Here is a 16,599-nt window from a genome sequence, read left to right as displayed (position 1 = left end):
AGGGCTTGCTGTGCGTTAACACATACAATTTTTACACCCTATAAGGAAGGTACTCTCTCCTATTTACAGATTAAACAACCCAAGTGCACGACCATCTTCAGCATGAGAAACACAAGCATCATGAAGAAAGGGGGCATATTCTCTGCAAAATTTCTGAAAGTTTTTCTTCTTTCTCTGCTGCTCTCTCATTTACTGACTGGAGATGTATATTGGAAGGTGCCTGAAACCTCCACCAGCACTTTTTGATGAGGAATTGCAATCTGGCTGTTCATTAGTGGGATTGTACTTGAAGTTTCATGTAGCTAACTGAAGAGCTGTTATGATCCTTGTATGGCTGGCTGCATCACTTGTGTTTATTTGTTCTGTAACTGCTGCATTCCTAATTTAGTAAAATCAAAGAACAGACCCTAAAATCAGACTGATCTATAATTATACTATGGGATCAATTAATAGGCAAGTCAGACTGATGAATATCTACTGTAAAAATTTGGTAGATTTTCACTGGAGAGTAGATATGAGTATAAATAATTTTAATATACTAATCATGAGGTATGTAGTATTTTAAAGATTATCTGTAATCTTAATTAGGTTAAAAAACTTTATTTCAAAAGAATGAGCATTACTGATATTAAAATCACTACTTTAAGGGGTTTGTTCAAAATAAATATTGTGGCCTTATATCACACTATTAAATATTATTTAATTTAATTTAATGCAGGTTGTCTACTAAAGATTACACATAACTATGCTAATTTTTCTTAGTAAATAGAAGCCAAGATATAACCAAAAACTCAGCTGTACTGTTTATAGACTATTCCTGCTTTTGCAGAATAAGGACTTCAGCCTCTGATCATTAGGTAATCACTTTGGATGTCAGTCAGCTAGCTGTTCAGTATCTTTCTACTGTTCATCACTCTGCATTTGTGAATTTATTCCTATTCTTTGTTCTCAACTTTAGTGTGCTCCTAAATACCAACTTTATTCTAAGAAAATCTATGTCTACTTTAAAAAACTGCAAATGAAAAAATCGTTGCCAAATCCTTCAGATTACTTTATTTACATATGGTTTAAAATCAAATGTCATAAAAACTTCTTGATGAAACCAGGACTCTTCCCCATTTGGACATTTTTTTCTTTCTGCAAGATCCTTGTTAGAAGGGCTGCTTGTTTGATATAGTATGTATATGCGACTGTGCATTTGTTTCATCTTTCTGTACATAAATCAGTTAAATCTAACATTTTAATTTGTTTTAAAAAAAAATGAAACACACACACAACTTTTTCCATTCTGAAAAGACTTTTATCGAGATATGAAAAATAAAATGTTACGGTAGACTGTGGTAAATGCCATAATGAAGATGCAAAAGAGTGCTATGGAAGCATAAAGAGGAGTCTCATCCATACTCCAGAGCCAAGGAGGTCTTTGGTTCGGAGTTTTCTTTTCTTCCCTAAATAATAGGAATCAAAATACTTATTTTTGTGAACCAGAATTGTGAAGTCTGATTGTAATCCCTTATTAGATGAATGACCCTACAAAAGTTACTTAATCTCTCTGAGCTTAATTGCTGGGTTGGAAAATGGAGATTATCTCCCCTGTACTACCTTTGAAACACTGCCCGGCAAAGAGTATTCCATTAAGTGTCAACTGCTACAACAAAAACAACAAAAGCAGCAGCAGCAGCAGCAGCAGCAAGTCAACTGGTCACCTAAATCTTATACCATAACATGTTGCTAGTCCAAGTTCAATGTAAACAAACAAAAATACACAAACTTGGATTTTAAAAAAGATGAATTTTAGGGAATAATTTTTCACTACACATAAGGATCAAAAGAGGATTTATTTAAACCAAGAGCTCAGTCAAAAATAAAAAAACGAATACGAAGTTAGGGAAACAAGGAAGGAAAGATGTTACAGGTAGAAAAAATAAAAAGTTCAAAATTCACTATTTTAGATTATTTGGCAAACTGGCAAATGATTAAGTTTAACAGAGTCAAATGTATATAACAATAAAGTGTAAACTTCATCCTAACAATTCTGAATAACTAATGAGCTTGTGGTGTAGAGTGAAAACATGCATTGTGTCAATGGATAAAAGAGATGAACAGATCCGGAAAGATGGAAGACAGTACAGTGCAGCAAAGCATTCTCACTAAGACGATTTGGGACTCAGTAGCATATCAGTAAAATTGGTATTATGGTGGTTGATAAATTACTCGGGTAGAATGTACAGACTGAGAAAACCAAAGGTTTGAAGACAGAGCAGAATATGTTGCTCCTGTTGAGGATAAGAAGCACTTTGTTCACTTCCTCAACTGGCCCACTTCTGCTGAATACTTACTACGTTAGTACAGATATATTAAAGTATGTTAAGAGCACAAGTGACTGAATACCTGGGACAGATATGACAGGTATTTCAGAAAAACAGCAGAATCTTATCAGACAAAAGAAGGGGATTATAATAATGACAAATTTATTCAATACATTCATTCCAATTAGAAAGATTCTCCAAATTTGACTCAGACCCTTGACTATCTTTTAGTGACTCATTTATTATATTCTTCTACAGTAGCTAACTTTTTGTTTCTTTTGCGTGACAGAGTCTTGCTCTGTCACCCAGGCTGGAGTGCAGTGGTGTGATCTTGGCTCACTGCAACCCCCGCCTCCTGGGTTCAAGCAATTCTCCTACCTCAGCCTCCCAAGTAGCTGGGATTACAGGTGCGTGCCACCTCACCCAGCTAACTTTTTGTATTTTTAGTAGAGACAGGGTTTCACCATGTTAGCCAGCTTGGTCTCGAACTCCTGACCTGGTGATCCGCCCGCCTCAGCCTCCCAAAGTGCTGGGATTACAGGCATGAGCTACCACACTCAGCCTGCCAGTAGTTAACTTTTGACTGACTCCATTTTATCTATGTTCCTAATTCTTACCCTAACACAACTCTTAACGTAAGAGTGGCTTCTTCGTGTAACTGCCTACACAGCTATGCTTTCATTTGACTGTGTCCACCTAACGATTTGTCCGACTACTACACTTTTTGAGATTAGAAAAATGAATACCATCCCTTTCAAATAAATGACATAGAAAAACCTCCACTTAAGCTTAATTTTAGTGTCTCATTTGTATGATAGCTTTTTATTTTCTGCCTTCAAACATGCTCAGATCTCCTTCATCTAGAAAAATCCTTTGTTTGAGCCCCAAGACACTTTCTGTCTACTATCTTCCTTGCTGTTTTATTGCCAAACTGCTGTTGTTGTTGTTTTTGGAGTCTTGCTCTATTGCCCAGGCTGGAGTACAGTGGCACAATCTTGGCTCACTGCAAGCTCTGCCTCCCAGGTTCAAGTGGTTCTCCTGCCTCAGCCTCCCAAGTAACTAGGACTACAGGCTTGAGCCACCATGCTTGGCTAATTTTTGTATTTTTAGTAGAAGCAGGGTTTCACCATGTTGGCCAGGCTAGTCTCAAACTCCTGACCTCAGGCAATCCACCCACCTCAGCTTCCCAAAGTGCTGGTATTACAGGCATGAGCCACCGTGCACGACCTGTTGCCAAACTTTTAAAATGAATGATTTATGCTTGATTCCATGTGGCCTGACAATGCTGTTTCTATTCCTATAACCTGACAAAACCCATCACTAAACTACCTTCTAGAAAAATCCAATGCTTTTATTCAGCTGTCATTTTCTTTCATCTCTGTGAATTAAGTTAATTGATTATCTTCTTGAGATTCTCTTTCCACTGTTTGGGTTACCATTTTATCCTAATTTTCTTTCTTCCCTTGCCTCTCTTCTGTCACTTTGTCCTCTGTACTTCTAGTTTGGCTTAGCTCTTAGTCTCTTCCAACAACTTTATTATTTCTCAGGCAGATATTCTGACAGTTTCAATCAATTACATAGATAATCCTAAAATGTGGAGGGCAGTAATTTGATGCCATCATGTTACCAACCTTATTTTCTACTACTGTTGCCTGTGAATATGCTACTTAAAAATGCAGGCTGGCCTACTCCTAGATTTTCTGCACATTCAAGGAGGACATTTCTATTCTGCTGCATTTGTTTTTAGTAACTAATTGCAAAAGATGCTCTTTCCAATTCAATTTCTATTTGTCTTTCAACGTAAAATTAAAATGTTTACTCAACTACTTTGTCCTAAATCTGCAATTTTATGGCTGCTAAGAGCCTTCTGGCTAGGTGCGGTGGCTTCGTGCCTGTAATCCCAACACTTCTGGAGGCTAAGGTGGGTGGATTGTTTGAGCCCAGGAGTTCAAGACCAGCCTGGGCAACATGTGACTCCTGAAAGAATAATAAAGAAAACAGATTGTATAATGTTTGGCATGCATTAGTACAAGGATAGCAATTTTTTTTTTGAGACAGGTTTTCATTTTATTGCTGAGGCTGGAGTGCAATGGCACGATCATGGCTCACTGCAAGCTACCTCCCAGGCTCAAGTGATCCTCCTGACTCAGCGTCCTGAGCAGCTGAGACTACAAGTACATGCCACCACATCTGGCTAAGTTTTATAATTTTTTGTAGCAACCGTATTTATCTATGTTGCCCTCAGACTCCTGGGCTCAAGACCTGCCTTAAACTCCCAAAGTGCTGGGATTACAGATGGGAGCCACTACATGTGTCTACAAGGCAACTTTTATTTGAAGTCAACTAAATTATTATTTTCCAACAAATTCTACTAGAACCGAAAGCCAAGGAAGAGTATTTTTGATCCATGTACCAAAATATACATATCCAAAAATAATACTATCATACGGAAAGGGAAAGAAGAACCAGCTTAATATTATAGTATAAACACTTATTTAACATCCTAACTAAACAGTTACTCCCAAATCTACCTCTACTCCAGATCTCTCTTACCAAGCTCTAATCATAATAGCTAAATGCCTGCAAGATCTTTCTACCTGGATGCCCCAATGAGAATTCAAATTCAACTTGATTATCTCTCTGAAATTTGCCTATTTGTATTGTAGGAATTAGCATTGGGAAAGTTTCTTTATTCTGTGACTCCATGTCTTCACATGTAAAATGGGGATAATAAAAGCATCTCCTGCAAAGGAATGTTGTGAGAATTAACTGGATTCAAGTTATCAGAATAGTGCTTAATAAAAAATACTTTGGAAAAGCTAGCTAGTACAAAAGTTAAGCTACTACAGAAAATCCCCGAAGTAATTCTTAAGTGGTGTGGTATTCTGTGTATCATGATAAAATCTTGTACCACCTTACTTAGGGTGTGAATCATCCCTTTGTCCACCATATGTGTGCTACAGACATTATCCACCTGTTGGTCACTTAGCATGGTATTGCAATGTTTGTGTTCAAGTAACCCTTCTTTGACTTAATAATGGCCCTAAAGGGCAAGAATACTTTTGTATTTTAAACTTTATCACAGGTATGTTATGTACAGCAAAATGCAGTATATATAGGGTTCAGTACAATCTGAGGTTTAAGACATCTACTGTGGAGTCTTGCAACATTTCACTTGAGGATAAGGGGATCCACTGTATTATCTAAGAAAATGCCACTAAAGCTAGACATTTGAGACTCAATACAGATAATGATGAACGTCATTGTCATCCATGTTTCTGCTCCCAAAAATCTACAGTTTCAAGTTGGTGACTCCATTTTCAAACACCTCAAGTATATGTCAAAATAAATTGTAATTCACTGAATAACTACATGAAAAGTTGCTCCATGAGACTGAGCTCCATCCAGCTCATTTTACCTTAATCATATAATTTTCATAAAAGTTTAATCTTAAGTCCTTAGTTTGTCTTTCACTTCTATGATGAAATGATAAAAGTAAGAAAATGATAAAAATCACATTTGAAAAAGCATACCTTTTTTCAGCTCGTACTTTCTTCCCACACTGAGAACAAGTATACATGTTATCACCTTCCAAAGTGTCTTTAATAGTAACTTCATCAAGAGATTCCTATGTATAAAACCATATTTAAAAGTTTCACATTATTGTTTACAACACGGAAATATACAAAACATGGCAATTTTGGCAGAATGCTCAACAAAAAAACCGTTTTTTAAAAAAGTGAATCCTTAAATTTTAGCAGAAAACTGTTTTCCTCATGTTAAGATAGTCTATGAATCTTAGTAACTTTTTCAAAGGGTTAATTAAAAATTTAAATTTTGACTGGGCAAAAAAAAAAAATAGCTTTGTGATTGATCCTTAATTCTTATTTAAATGGTACAATAAAAAGAAAATACATAAAAACAAAGTTTAAAAATCTCAAGATGACAAATATAAACCTGCTACACAAATAGTTAAAAGCATAAAGTAAAAAAATTATGTGCATTATTACTCACATAAATGTTCTTCATATCAGCCACTTGGCATCTCACAGTATAAAACTCTTCAGCAGTTTGACTAACATGTTCACAATCCTAATCAATTGACATAAAAAATTATTAAAAATTAGTAAATTATAATATAAACAAAAATATATTAAGCTCTCCAAAAAGCAAAGTATTATAGCAGGATACTTACCAAGGATACAACATTGTTTGTAATTACACCTCCAAATAAACTTTTGACGGTATTTTTCTTTAATATAAAACAAACAAAAAACATGAAACTAATTAAAACAAGACGAATTTGTTCAAATTTCAAATAAACTTTTCGGTATTCTGATACTAACCAGTTCTGGAGACATTTCTTCAATTTTGGTAATCAGATCAGTAAAAAACTCCGTCATATCTTTCTGTTCCCCCGTATTCAGAGGCTGCTTATCCATAGTGTATGTTTTACAGAAAGGTCTAGGATTATATGCTTTGCATTCACTCTCCTGCAAAGAAAAACAGAGAGGAAGATTCTAAGTGTCAGATAAAAATAAGAGAATTACAGGTCTTTCAATGAACACATAACAGAAATAAAAGAACAGGTAGTAAATCTACAAAGTTAGTTTTAAAATGCTCTCTTCTAAAAATCTGTTTAATTTTCACGGCATTTTTAGTTTAATGGTCTTGGTGCTAGAAGATTCTTAAATTATCCAGGATACTTATATTTGCAAGTCAAGGAATTTCTAGGAAGAAATCTGAGATTCAAATGACTCACAGCTGGGCACGGTGGCTCACACTTGTAATCTCAGCACTTTGGGAGGTTAAGGCAGGCACATCATGAAGTCAGGAGATGGAGACCATCCTGGCCAAAATGGTGAAACCCCTTCTCTATTAAAAATACAAAAATTAGCTGTGTGTGGTGGCACGTGCCTGTAATCTCAGCTACTCAGGAGGCTGAGGCAGGAGAATCGCTAGAACCAGGGAGTCAGAGGTTGCAGTGAGTCGACATTGTGCCACTAAACTCCAGCCTGGCGACAGAGTGAGACTCTGTCTCAAAAAGAAAAACAAGCCAGGCACGGTGGCTCACGTCTGTAATCCCAGCACTTTGGGAGGCTGAGGTGGGTGGATCACCTGAGGTCAGGAGTTTGAGACCAGCCCGACCAATATGGTGAAACCCTACCTTTAAAAAAAAACCAAACAAAAAACCACCCCCACACACACACACAAAACACAACTCATATCTATATTGCAAAGCAAAAAATACAAAACCTTTACAGGCTGAATAAACTTTCCCAGAAACTGAACTTTGTTTCAGCAGCTTTTAAAATAGTAATTTAAACCAGTATTTTTCTGTTTGTCAATTCAAATGACAGGTTCCAGCTCTGTTAGAAGGAGATGAAAAGCCAGGTGTGGTAGCTCATTCCTATAATCCCAGCACTTTGGGAGGGTGGGGAAAGTGGACTGCTTGAGCCCAGGAGTTCAACAACAGCTTGGGCAACATAGTGAGATCCTGTCTGTACAAAGAATAAAAGCTAGGCATGGTGGTACACGCCAGTGGTTCCAGGCAGTGGGGCAGTGTCAAGGTTGCCACGAGACGAGATGGCACCACTGAACTCTGGCCTGGGTGACAGAGTGAGACCCTGTCTCAAAAAATAAAAACAGTGAAAAATACAGAAAGAAGTACAGCTAGTGCTCGACTTACGACCACGGTCGGGACCGCGGAACAGTCGTAACACGATTTTGGTCGTAAGTTGAGTAGGCTGTATGTACAGTTGAAATGGTGCACGCGGAGATGGTAGTGCTGCTGGAAGCTGGTCTGCATTGTCGTATGCCCAGCTGGGCCACGTTTGCGCTGCCAGATGCGGAGCAGTCGTGGCTAGCGAGTGCGGTCATAAAGTCGGATGGTCGTAAGTTGCATAGGTCGTTAAGTCGATCAATAATACCTGTATGATACAATCCCTGTCCTCAAGATTTAACAGGTGAGAAAAGTAATATACACATGAGGTAGAAATAACAGAGAGGCATGGTGACTTGGAATACTCTGGTCAACCTGTGGAACAGACAGTCTCTTACAGAGGTAAAAACCAAGCTGACTCTTGAAAAATGAGTATCAGAAGAAAATGGAGAAGAGTGACACAGGCATAAACAGTGGCACAAATAAACCCAAAGCAATGAAGCAGCAGGGCAATGTACTCCAAATGGAGAGGAGTAAGATAGGAGGTTGAAGGGTAGTGGTAAAAAACACAGAAGGTGCGTGCCATGGTGATGAACTTGAGTACCATTCTGTTCATAATTAAGATTCACTCAAGAGTTTTAAGCAGAGGAATAACACTGTAAGATTTACTATTTCCTTTTCTTTTTTTTTTTTTCAAGACAAAGTTTCACTCTGTCGCCCAAGCTGGAGTGCAGTGGTGCAATCTCGGCTCACTGCAACCTCTGCTTCCTGGTTTCAAGTGATTCTCCTGCCTCAGCCTCCCGAGTAGCTGGGACTACAGGCATGTGCTACCATGCCTGGCTGATATTTGTATTTTTAGTAGAGATAGGGTTTTACCATGTTGGCCAGGCTGGTCTTGGACTCCTGACCTCGTGATCTGTCTGCGTCAGCCTCCCAAAGTGTTGGGATTACAAGTGTGAGCCACTGCATCCGGCTGATTTACTACATCTTTTTAAAAGATTGATCACTTTTATAGTCTTAGGGATTATAGTTAAGGGATATAAAGAAAAATCAGCTAGCATAAAAGGGGGTGACTTTGTAACAGGAAAAGGATCAGTCACAACAGATTCTTCAAAGGACAAATTAACAGAATGTAGACAACTGAGATGTCGTAATGACTTTTAAGTTATTATGACAAGTAACAGAGACAACTGAGACAACTGACGTAGGGCCAGGCACGGTGGCACACGCCTGTATTCCCAACATGTTTGGAGGCCGAGGCGGGCAGATCACTTGAGGTCAGGAGTTCAGGGCCAGCCTGACCAACATGATGAAACCCTGTCTCTACTAAAAACAGAAAATTTAGCCGGGTGTGGTGGTGTGTACCTGTAGTCCCAGCTACTCAGGAGGCTGAGGCAGAAAAATCACTTGAACCTGGGAGGTGGAGGTTGCAGTGGGCTGAGATCATGCCACTGCACACCAGCCTGGGTGACAGACCAAGACTGTCTTAAAAAAAGAAAAAGACAACGGTACATAGTCATGACAAAGCCAGTTCAAACTAACTCCATTTAACGTTTTAGCTTATTTTTTACAGGGTATACCTAATTTGTTTCCCTCTATGTTTCTTTTTTTTTTTTGAGACAGAGTCTAACTCTGTCACCCAGACTTGAGTGCAATAGTGAGATCTCAGCTCACTACAACATCTGCCTCCTGGGCTCAAGCGGTCCTCCCTTCTCAGCCACCCAAGTAGCTAGGACTACAGACATACACCACCGTGTCTGGCTAATTTTTAAAATATTTTCAGTAGAGATAAGAGTTTCACCATGTTGCCCAGGCTGGTCTCGAACTCTTGAACTCAAGCCATCAACCCGTTTTGGCCTCCCAAAATGCTAGAATTACAGGCGTGAACCATAATGCCTGGCCTAGTCTCCGTGATTCTTAAACATACCATTAAATATGTAAACATTTTCTGAAGCTCCAGAAGAGTCGTCTTGTGCTTCATATCCTCTGAATACTGGAAATTAGAGAAAACACCATTAAAACCACATTGATGGAAGTATATTACGCATTCTAGCAAAGAAAGTCTTGCAATGTGCACTCTATCTGTTTTCATTCTTTTGGCTATATAAAGGAGAAACACTGACACATTTAATTCTTTCTTTAGCAATTATAGCATTAAAAATTATAATACTTTTTTGTTATATAAATACAGCCATCACTATCATATAAGGAAAATGAAGAGAGATTTTTAAACATCACTTTCTAGGTTAACCCTTATTTAGTACAATGCTGATGATTTCTAAGAATGCAAGAATGAGAAACACTTCAGGTGCAATCAAAGTTGTCTACCACAAACAAGCCTACACATTAAAAAATATTTTAAATATTAACAAATGACATCTCATCATCATTCATTCATATCTTTATTTTTTCTGGAACAGTATATTCTTCACACTGAAGAGGAATACCAGCCAGGATCTTTGAAAACTATCTAAATATTCAACTATTAATAACTCAAATTCAGGAATCCGACTAGACTCAGTCACAAGAGACTTAGTATTGAACACCAAGCTTTATAGGAGATTCATATTCATGCAAGGCATTTATTAGACAAATTCTACCAATTCAAGTATTAAATCTATAAAGAAGATATTATCCTCATTACAAATTACCTCTCATTACTTTGGAAGTCTTGTGGAATAATAAGCGTCCACATCCCAAGAGTATGCCTGAGTTATTTTTGCCAGCTTTATGGAAGTAAGACTGCAAGTAATACGGCTCTGCTGTTTTAGCAGCTTATAATCAAATTAAGGTCAAAGCATGTACTAAAACAGAAATGTGTTCAGCATATAATTACTATAAAATTACGTGATATTAAATGTAATAGGAATTGAGTAAAGGGAATTAAAAAATTGGCAAAGTAACTACAGTGCACTCCTGTTACATGAGAGGCTTAGTATTTCATACTATGAAAAAAGTCACACAAAATGACATTCTCCAATGTATCAAAGTATTGATTCAGAACACAAAAAAAGTCAGGAATAAAGACCTGGATTTGTATTTTTATTATTAGAGAATAAAGTATTGGTTGGCTAAAGAAAAGAGCTGCCCAACTTTGTTAAAGTCAAACAACAAGGGAATTTCTATGTATAATTTAAAAATATATACATAGCCTGTATCTATATGTATTTACTACTTAAAAAATGTGTTCACACCCATTAGGCTGACTATTATTAAAACAGAAAATGGCAAGTATTAGCAAGGATGTTGAGAAATTAAAATCCTTGTGCATGTAAAATGGTGTTAAGCCCTGTGGAAAACGTATGGCTATTCGTCAAAAAAATTAAACACAGAATTTCCATAAGGTCCAACAATTCCACTTCTGGGTATATACCCAAAAGAAAAGCAGGAACTCAAACATGGTTGTATACCCATGTCCATAACAGCATTATTGAGAACAGCTGAAAGGCCAAAGCAAGCCAAGTATCCACTGACAAGTGAAATAATAAACAAAATGTGGTATATAAATACAGTAAAATATTGTAGCCTTAAAAAGGAAAGAACTTCTGATACATACAACAGTATGGATCACCCTTGAAGATATCCTAAGTGAAATAAGCCACTCATAACCAGTCACAAAAGGACTGATATTACATGACTCCACTTATATGAAGTACCTGAAACAGTCAAATTCATAGAGATGGAAAGCAGAATAGTGGTTGCAAGGGGTGAGGGAGAATGGAGAGTTAAGTGTTTAACGAGTTTCTGTTGGGAACACGAAAAAGTTCAAGATGGAATGGTGGTGATGGCTGCAAAATAATGTGAATGTATTATTCCATGAACTGTACATACGTATAAATGGCTAAAATGATGAATTTTATGTTGTATATATTTTACCACAATTAGAATTAGAATATGTGTAGCTTTCTTTAAACTTTCTGTGAGCATCAGAAAAGTGAACAATACCTGAACTGTTCATCTTATGAATCAAGTGCCCACTTGAGTACTTTCCAGAATCATATCAAATTCTGTTAAGATTTTTCCATGTACATAGGTCTACATTTTTAAATTTTTTACTCTTATTTTAGGTTCAGGGGTACATATGCAGGTTTGCTATACAGGTAAACTGTGTGTCTCAGAGGTTTGCTATACAGATTATTCTATCACCCACGTGATAACTGTACCAACAGGTAGTTTTTCGATCCTGACCCTCTTCCTACACTCCACCCTCAGGTAGGATCCAAAGTCTATTGTACCCTTGTGTCCACATATACTCAATATTTACCTACCATTTATAAGTAAGAACGTATGGTATTTGGTTCCCTGTTCCTGTGTGTATTCACTTAGGATTATGGCCTCCAGCTCCATGTATGTTGTTGGAAAGGACAGGGTCTTGTTCTTTTTTATGACTGCGTAGTATTCCGTGCTGTATATGTACCACATTTGATCTAGTCCACTGTTGATGGGCATGTAGGCTGATTCCACATCTTTGGTATTATGAACAGTGCCATGGTGAACATGGCAGTGTCTTTATGGTATAATGATTTATATTCCTTTGGGTATATACACAATGAGATTGCTGAGCCCAATAGTAATTCTGTTTTAAGTTCTTTCAAAAATTGCCAAGCTGCTTTCCACAATGACTGAACTAATTTACACTTCCACCAGCAGTGTATATGCATTCCCCTTCCATTGCAACATTGCCAGCATCTGTTATTTTTTGACTTTTTATTAATAGCTATTCTGACTGGTTTGAGATGGTATCTCACTGTGGTTTAGTTTTTTATTTCTCTGATCAAAAATATTGAGCATTGCTTCATATGCTTATTGGCCGCATGTATGTCTTCTTTTGAAAAGAGTCTGTTCATGTCCTCTGCCCACTTTTTTTTTCTTATATAGAGTCTTGCTTTGTCACCCAGACTGTAGTGCAGTGGCCCAATCTCGGCTCACTGCAACCTCCACCTCCTGGGTTCAAGTGATTCTCCTGCTCCAGCATCCCGAGTAGCTGGGACTACAAGTGTGCACAACCATGCCTAATTTTTTTTTTTTTTGAGACGGAGTTTCGCTCTTGTTGCCCAGGCTGGAGTGCAATGGCATGATCTCGGCTCACCGCAACCTCCGCCTCCTGGGTTCAGGCAATTCTCCTGCCTCAGCCTCCTGAGTAGCTGGGATTACAGGCACACGCCACCATGCCCAGCTAATTTTTAGTATTTTTAGTAGAGACGGGGTTTCACCATGTTGACCAGGATGGTCTCGATCTCTTGACCTCGTGATCCACCCACCTCGGCCTCCCAAAGTGCTGGGATTACAGGCTTGAGCCACCGCGCCCGGCCAACCATGCCTAATTTTTGTATTTCTGGTAGAGACGGGGTTTCACCATGTTGGCCAGGTTTCTTTGGCTACTTTTTAATCGGGTTGTTTTTGCTTGTAAATTTAGTTTTTAACTAAAAATACCATTTATGAGACCTACTTATATTCAGCACATCTGAGAGTTCTGTTTCTACGAATTCCTAGAAGTGTTAAAAGCTTTAAAGGTGGTTATCAATATGAACCCAAGAAGCATGGCCAAGTTGCCAACAAGAAAGAAAACCATTGAAAACATGCTCCTTTGATAACTGCTTTTATAAGATTATGCAGATGGGTCTAACAAATTTATTCAGAAATATTTCGATAAATTAAATGAACTAATTATTCAACTACTTTTAGTCATAATGTACAGAGATGGTAAATTACCATCCTGGGCAACACAGTGAGACCCTGTCTCTACAAAAAGTAAAAGTAAACAAATAAGCCAGGTATGGTGACGTATGCCTGTAGTCCTAGCTACTCAGGAGGCTGAGGTGGCAGGATCACTTGAGCCCAGGTGGTCAATGCTATGGTGAGATGTGTTCATGCCACTACACTCCAGCCAGGGTGACAGACAGTGAGGCCTGCCTCAAAAAAAATAGAAATAAAAAAATCCGAGAGCAAGTATAAAGGAAGTTCATTAAAAAACTAGAAAAGCAGTGCAAAAGGCAAACTAAACAATAGCCCATGGTGGGTCAGGTATGGTGGCTTACACCTGTAATCCCAGCACTTTGGGAGGGTGAGATGGGAAGATCGCTTGAGGCCCGAAGTTGGAGACCAGCCTAGTCAACAGAAACCCACACCCCCCTCCCAATTATTTTAAAAAACAAATAAAAATAGCCCATGATAAAAAATAATGAAAACTGAAAAGTGAATAAAAATAACATGAAACAGAGCTTACACAAACAAATTAGGTCCACAATCAGACACACTTTGGGATAAATACAAAATAAGCTCTGATTCTGGTGACACTTCTCTATCTGGATTCAGAATTTATTTTTTATGTAATCGAAATATGTGGGGTTTTTTTGGTTTGTTTTTTACTCTTGTATGTTCTCCCAGTGAATGTGTTCATTTTTACTGACAATATAATATTCATTGTATATACTGAGTATGTATATTCCATAGCTGTGTTTTCCTTTGAAAACTAAATTGTACTATAGCATTACGAGTAATCTACTAAAATGTAAAAATAAGTAAAATACACATTAGCTAGTTACTGGAATCAAATTTACTCTTATTTATTCACAAATTATTTTTTCAAACATTTACAACATTGAAATAAAAATTTATCAACAAAATACTAAAATTTGGTTTATAATTTTGAGGAAAATTCTACCTTGGCAGTGAAGACAGCCTGTCTTGCCTCAGGTATCATATAAAGTTGCTGAATAGTAGAAGCCAAGTAACAAGTAGCTCCAAGATTAGTAAGGCCAACAAATCTACATTCAGCACGAACATCTTCATGAGGCCAGTAGTCCCATTTATAAGGTGCATGGGCTGCTGAACAAAGAGGGAAGAAAAGATTTCCCCAAACAAACTATTAAACATAATGTATTTTGCTTATATTAACAGCCTCTACCACCATTAGTTACCTCATTAATATATATATATATTATACATGATAATTTTTTAAATAAGGAAAGAATACACACGAAAACTAATTTATTCTCTAAAAAATCAATACTTTTAAAATTTGATTTTACTTGGCACCAAATTATTTTTACAAAAAAGGCTAAAGTAATAAAAATGCATATAAAAAGGTCCTTCATATCAATGTTTCCTTTTTAACTTTAATAACATCCTACCAATAATCATTTATAATTTATAATCATATAATTTAATAATCAAATAATCATATAATAATTTATAATGTGTGAATAACAGATTCTTCTGTAAACAGTGCCTTTGAAATCTTGTTTCTGAATTCAAAATGCATAAAGATTGAAGAAAAAGATGAATGCTTACACTGCATGTGTTGTGCCATAACCCAGTTGTGTATTAGCCTATAGTTCTCAACAGATCCCTTTACCATTTCTACTAACAAATCGTAAGCAGCAGCTCTTGAAGAATGTGATTTGCACTTTGGCTGTTGTCGATCCTTTAGACTTGGCAACAAAAACAAAAGATTGAAGATATCTCTTAAAAATTCCTGGGGGGGGTAAAAGGAAACGTTACGTTATCTAAATGGAGGTATTAATTACATTCCAAATATAGTTAACATATAAACAGAATGACAAGCTACAATTTACTAAGCTACTCAAAAACTTACAGCAGCATGATATACCATCATCTGAAAGTCTTCCCAGTGTTCATTTCTCTTAGAGAAAACGAAGGCGGCAGCGGTCATCTTTTACTCTTTCCTTTTTGATACCTAATAAGCTCATTCTTAAGACTCTTCATGTACAAATGTTGTTATTTTCTATTCCATTAAGTGATGTAAAGTTTTTGTTAAGGCCTCATTACTCCCTTGACAAGTCTCACTGGCTCCTCTGCATTAATTTTCCCCTTACTTTGCTCTACTAATAAATAATAGCAACAATACAGGGATAAAAGCAGCAGTTTACTCATACTGTGGAAAGGCAGTACTGCTGTACTTTTTCAAAAATCTAGCCTGCTTGAGAAAGTGGGTGCTGGGTTATCTTTTCCACTTGTTCTTTTCGAATCGGTACTTTGCTATTTTACCAAGTTATCACCCTCACACATCCCAAATAGTACTATGGTACATTGTTCTGAAAAATAAAATCACCTGGGGTACTGTGCAGAAAAGAGAAAACAAAGGTAGACGAGACTCTTGCTACCCACAGAAAAGCTGGCCTTTGTCTATAGTCTGCAAACATCAATGGTAAGTAAATAGCTCCCTGCACTGATATAAAACTCCCTAAGTGGAAAAAGTGGCTCACTGTGTGTAACTGGGGTTTATGATAAAGATCTACTTTCCCTTCATGAGTCTGGAATTTGGGCAACTATAGTCAGCTACACAGGCACTGTGTGCCTACATGACCCACTCTGTGATAAAACCCAGGACTCCTAGGCTCAAGAGAACTTTCTTGGTAGACAATACTTCATGTGCTGTCACACTCACTGAGCACATCTTATAGAACCACAATGAAAAAAACTCTTGAAAAGTTCTACCTGGCTTCCTCCAGACTTTGCCTTAACACCTTTTTCTTTTGATGATTTTGCTTTTTATCATTTTGCTGTAATAAATCTTAGCCATGAGTATGACTATATGCTGAGTCCTGTGAGTCAGTGAATCAACAAACCTGGGAGTGGTCAGGGGAACTCTTGAAAGAGGTACCA

At 37.3% G+C, this 16,599-nt stretch overlaps 1 protein-coding gene across 3 annotated transcripts in view; it reads right to left on the bottom strand.

Annotated features, from left to right (window-relative positions):
* The window catches only part of USP34 (ubiquitin specific peptidase 34), a 301,960-nt gene that overhangs the window by 70,116 nt on the left and 215,245 nt on the right, over positions 1 to 16,599 (bottom strand). For all 3 annotated transcript variants that reach the window (XM_039476272.2, XM_074399446.1, XM_074399451.1), the window contains exons 42-48: positions 15,265 to 15,448; positions 14,636 to 14,796; positions 9,899 to 9,964; positions 6,656 to 6,802; positions 6,505 to 6,561; positions 6,324 to 6,401; positions 5,843 to 5,937 (exon numbers count right to left, since the gene is read on the bottom strand). In XM_039476272.2, the coding sequence (XP_039332206.1) occupies positions 5,843 to 5,937; positions 6,324 to 6,401; positions 6,505 to 6,561; positions 6,656 to 6,802; positions 9,899 to 9,964; positions 14,636 to 14,796; positions 15,265 to 15,448 (788 nt within the window). The remainder of the gene's footprint in view (positions 1 to 5,842; positions 5,938 to 6,323; positions 6,402 to 6,504; positions 6,562 to 6,655; positions 6,803 to 9,898; positions 9,965 to 14,635; positions 14,797 to 15,264; positions 15,449 to 16,599) is intronic.

This window comes from Saimiri boliviensis, chromosome 1 (assembly GCF_048565385.1).
Source record: "Saimiri boliviensis isolate mSaiBol1 chromosome 1, mSaiBol1.pri, whole genome shotgun sequence".
NCBI lineage: Eukaryota > Metazoa > Chordata > Mammalia > Primates > Cebidae > Saimiri > Saimiri boliviensis.
Note: the sequence above shows the minus strand (reverse complement) of the source record. Positions and strands in the feature narration are given on the sequence as shown.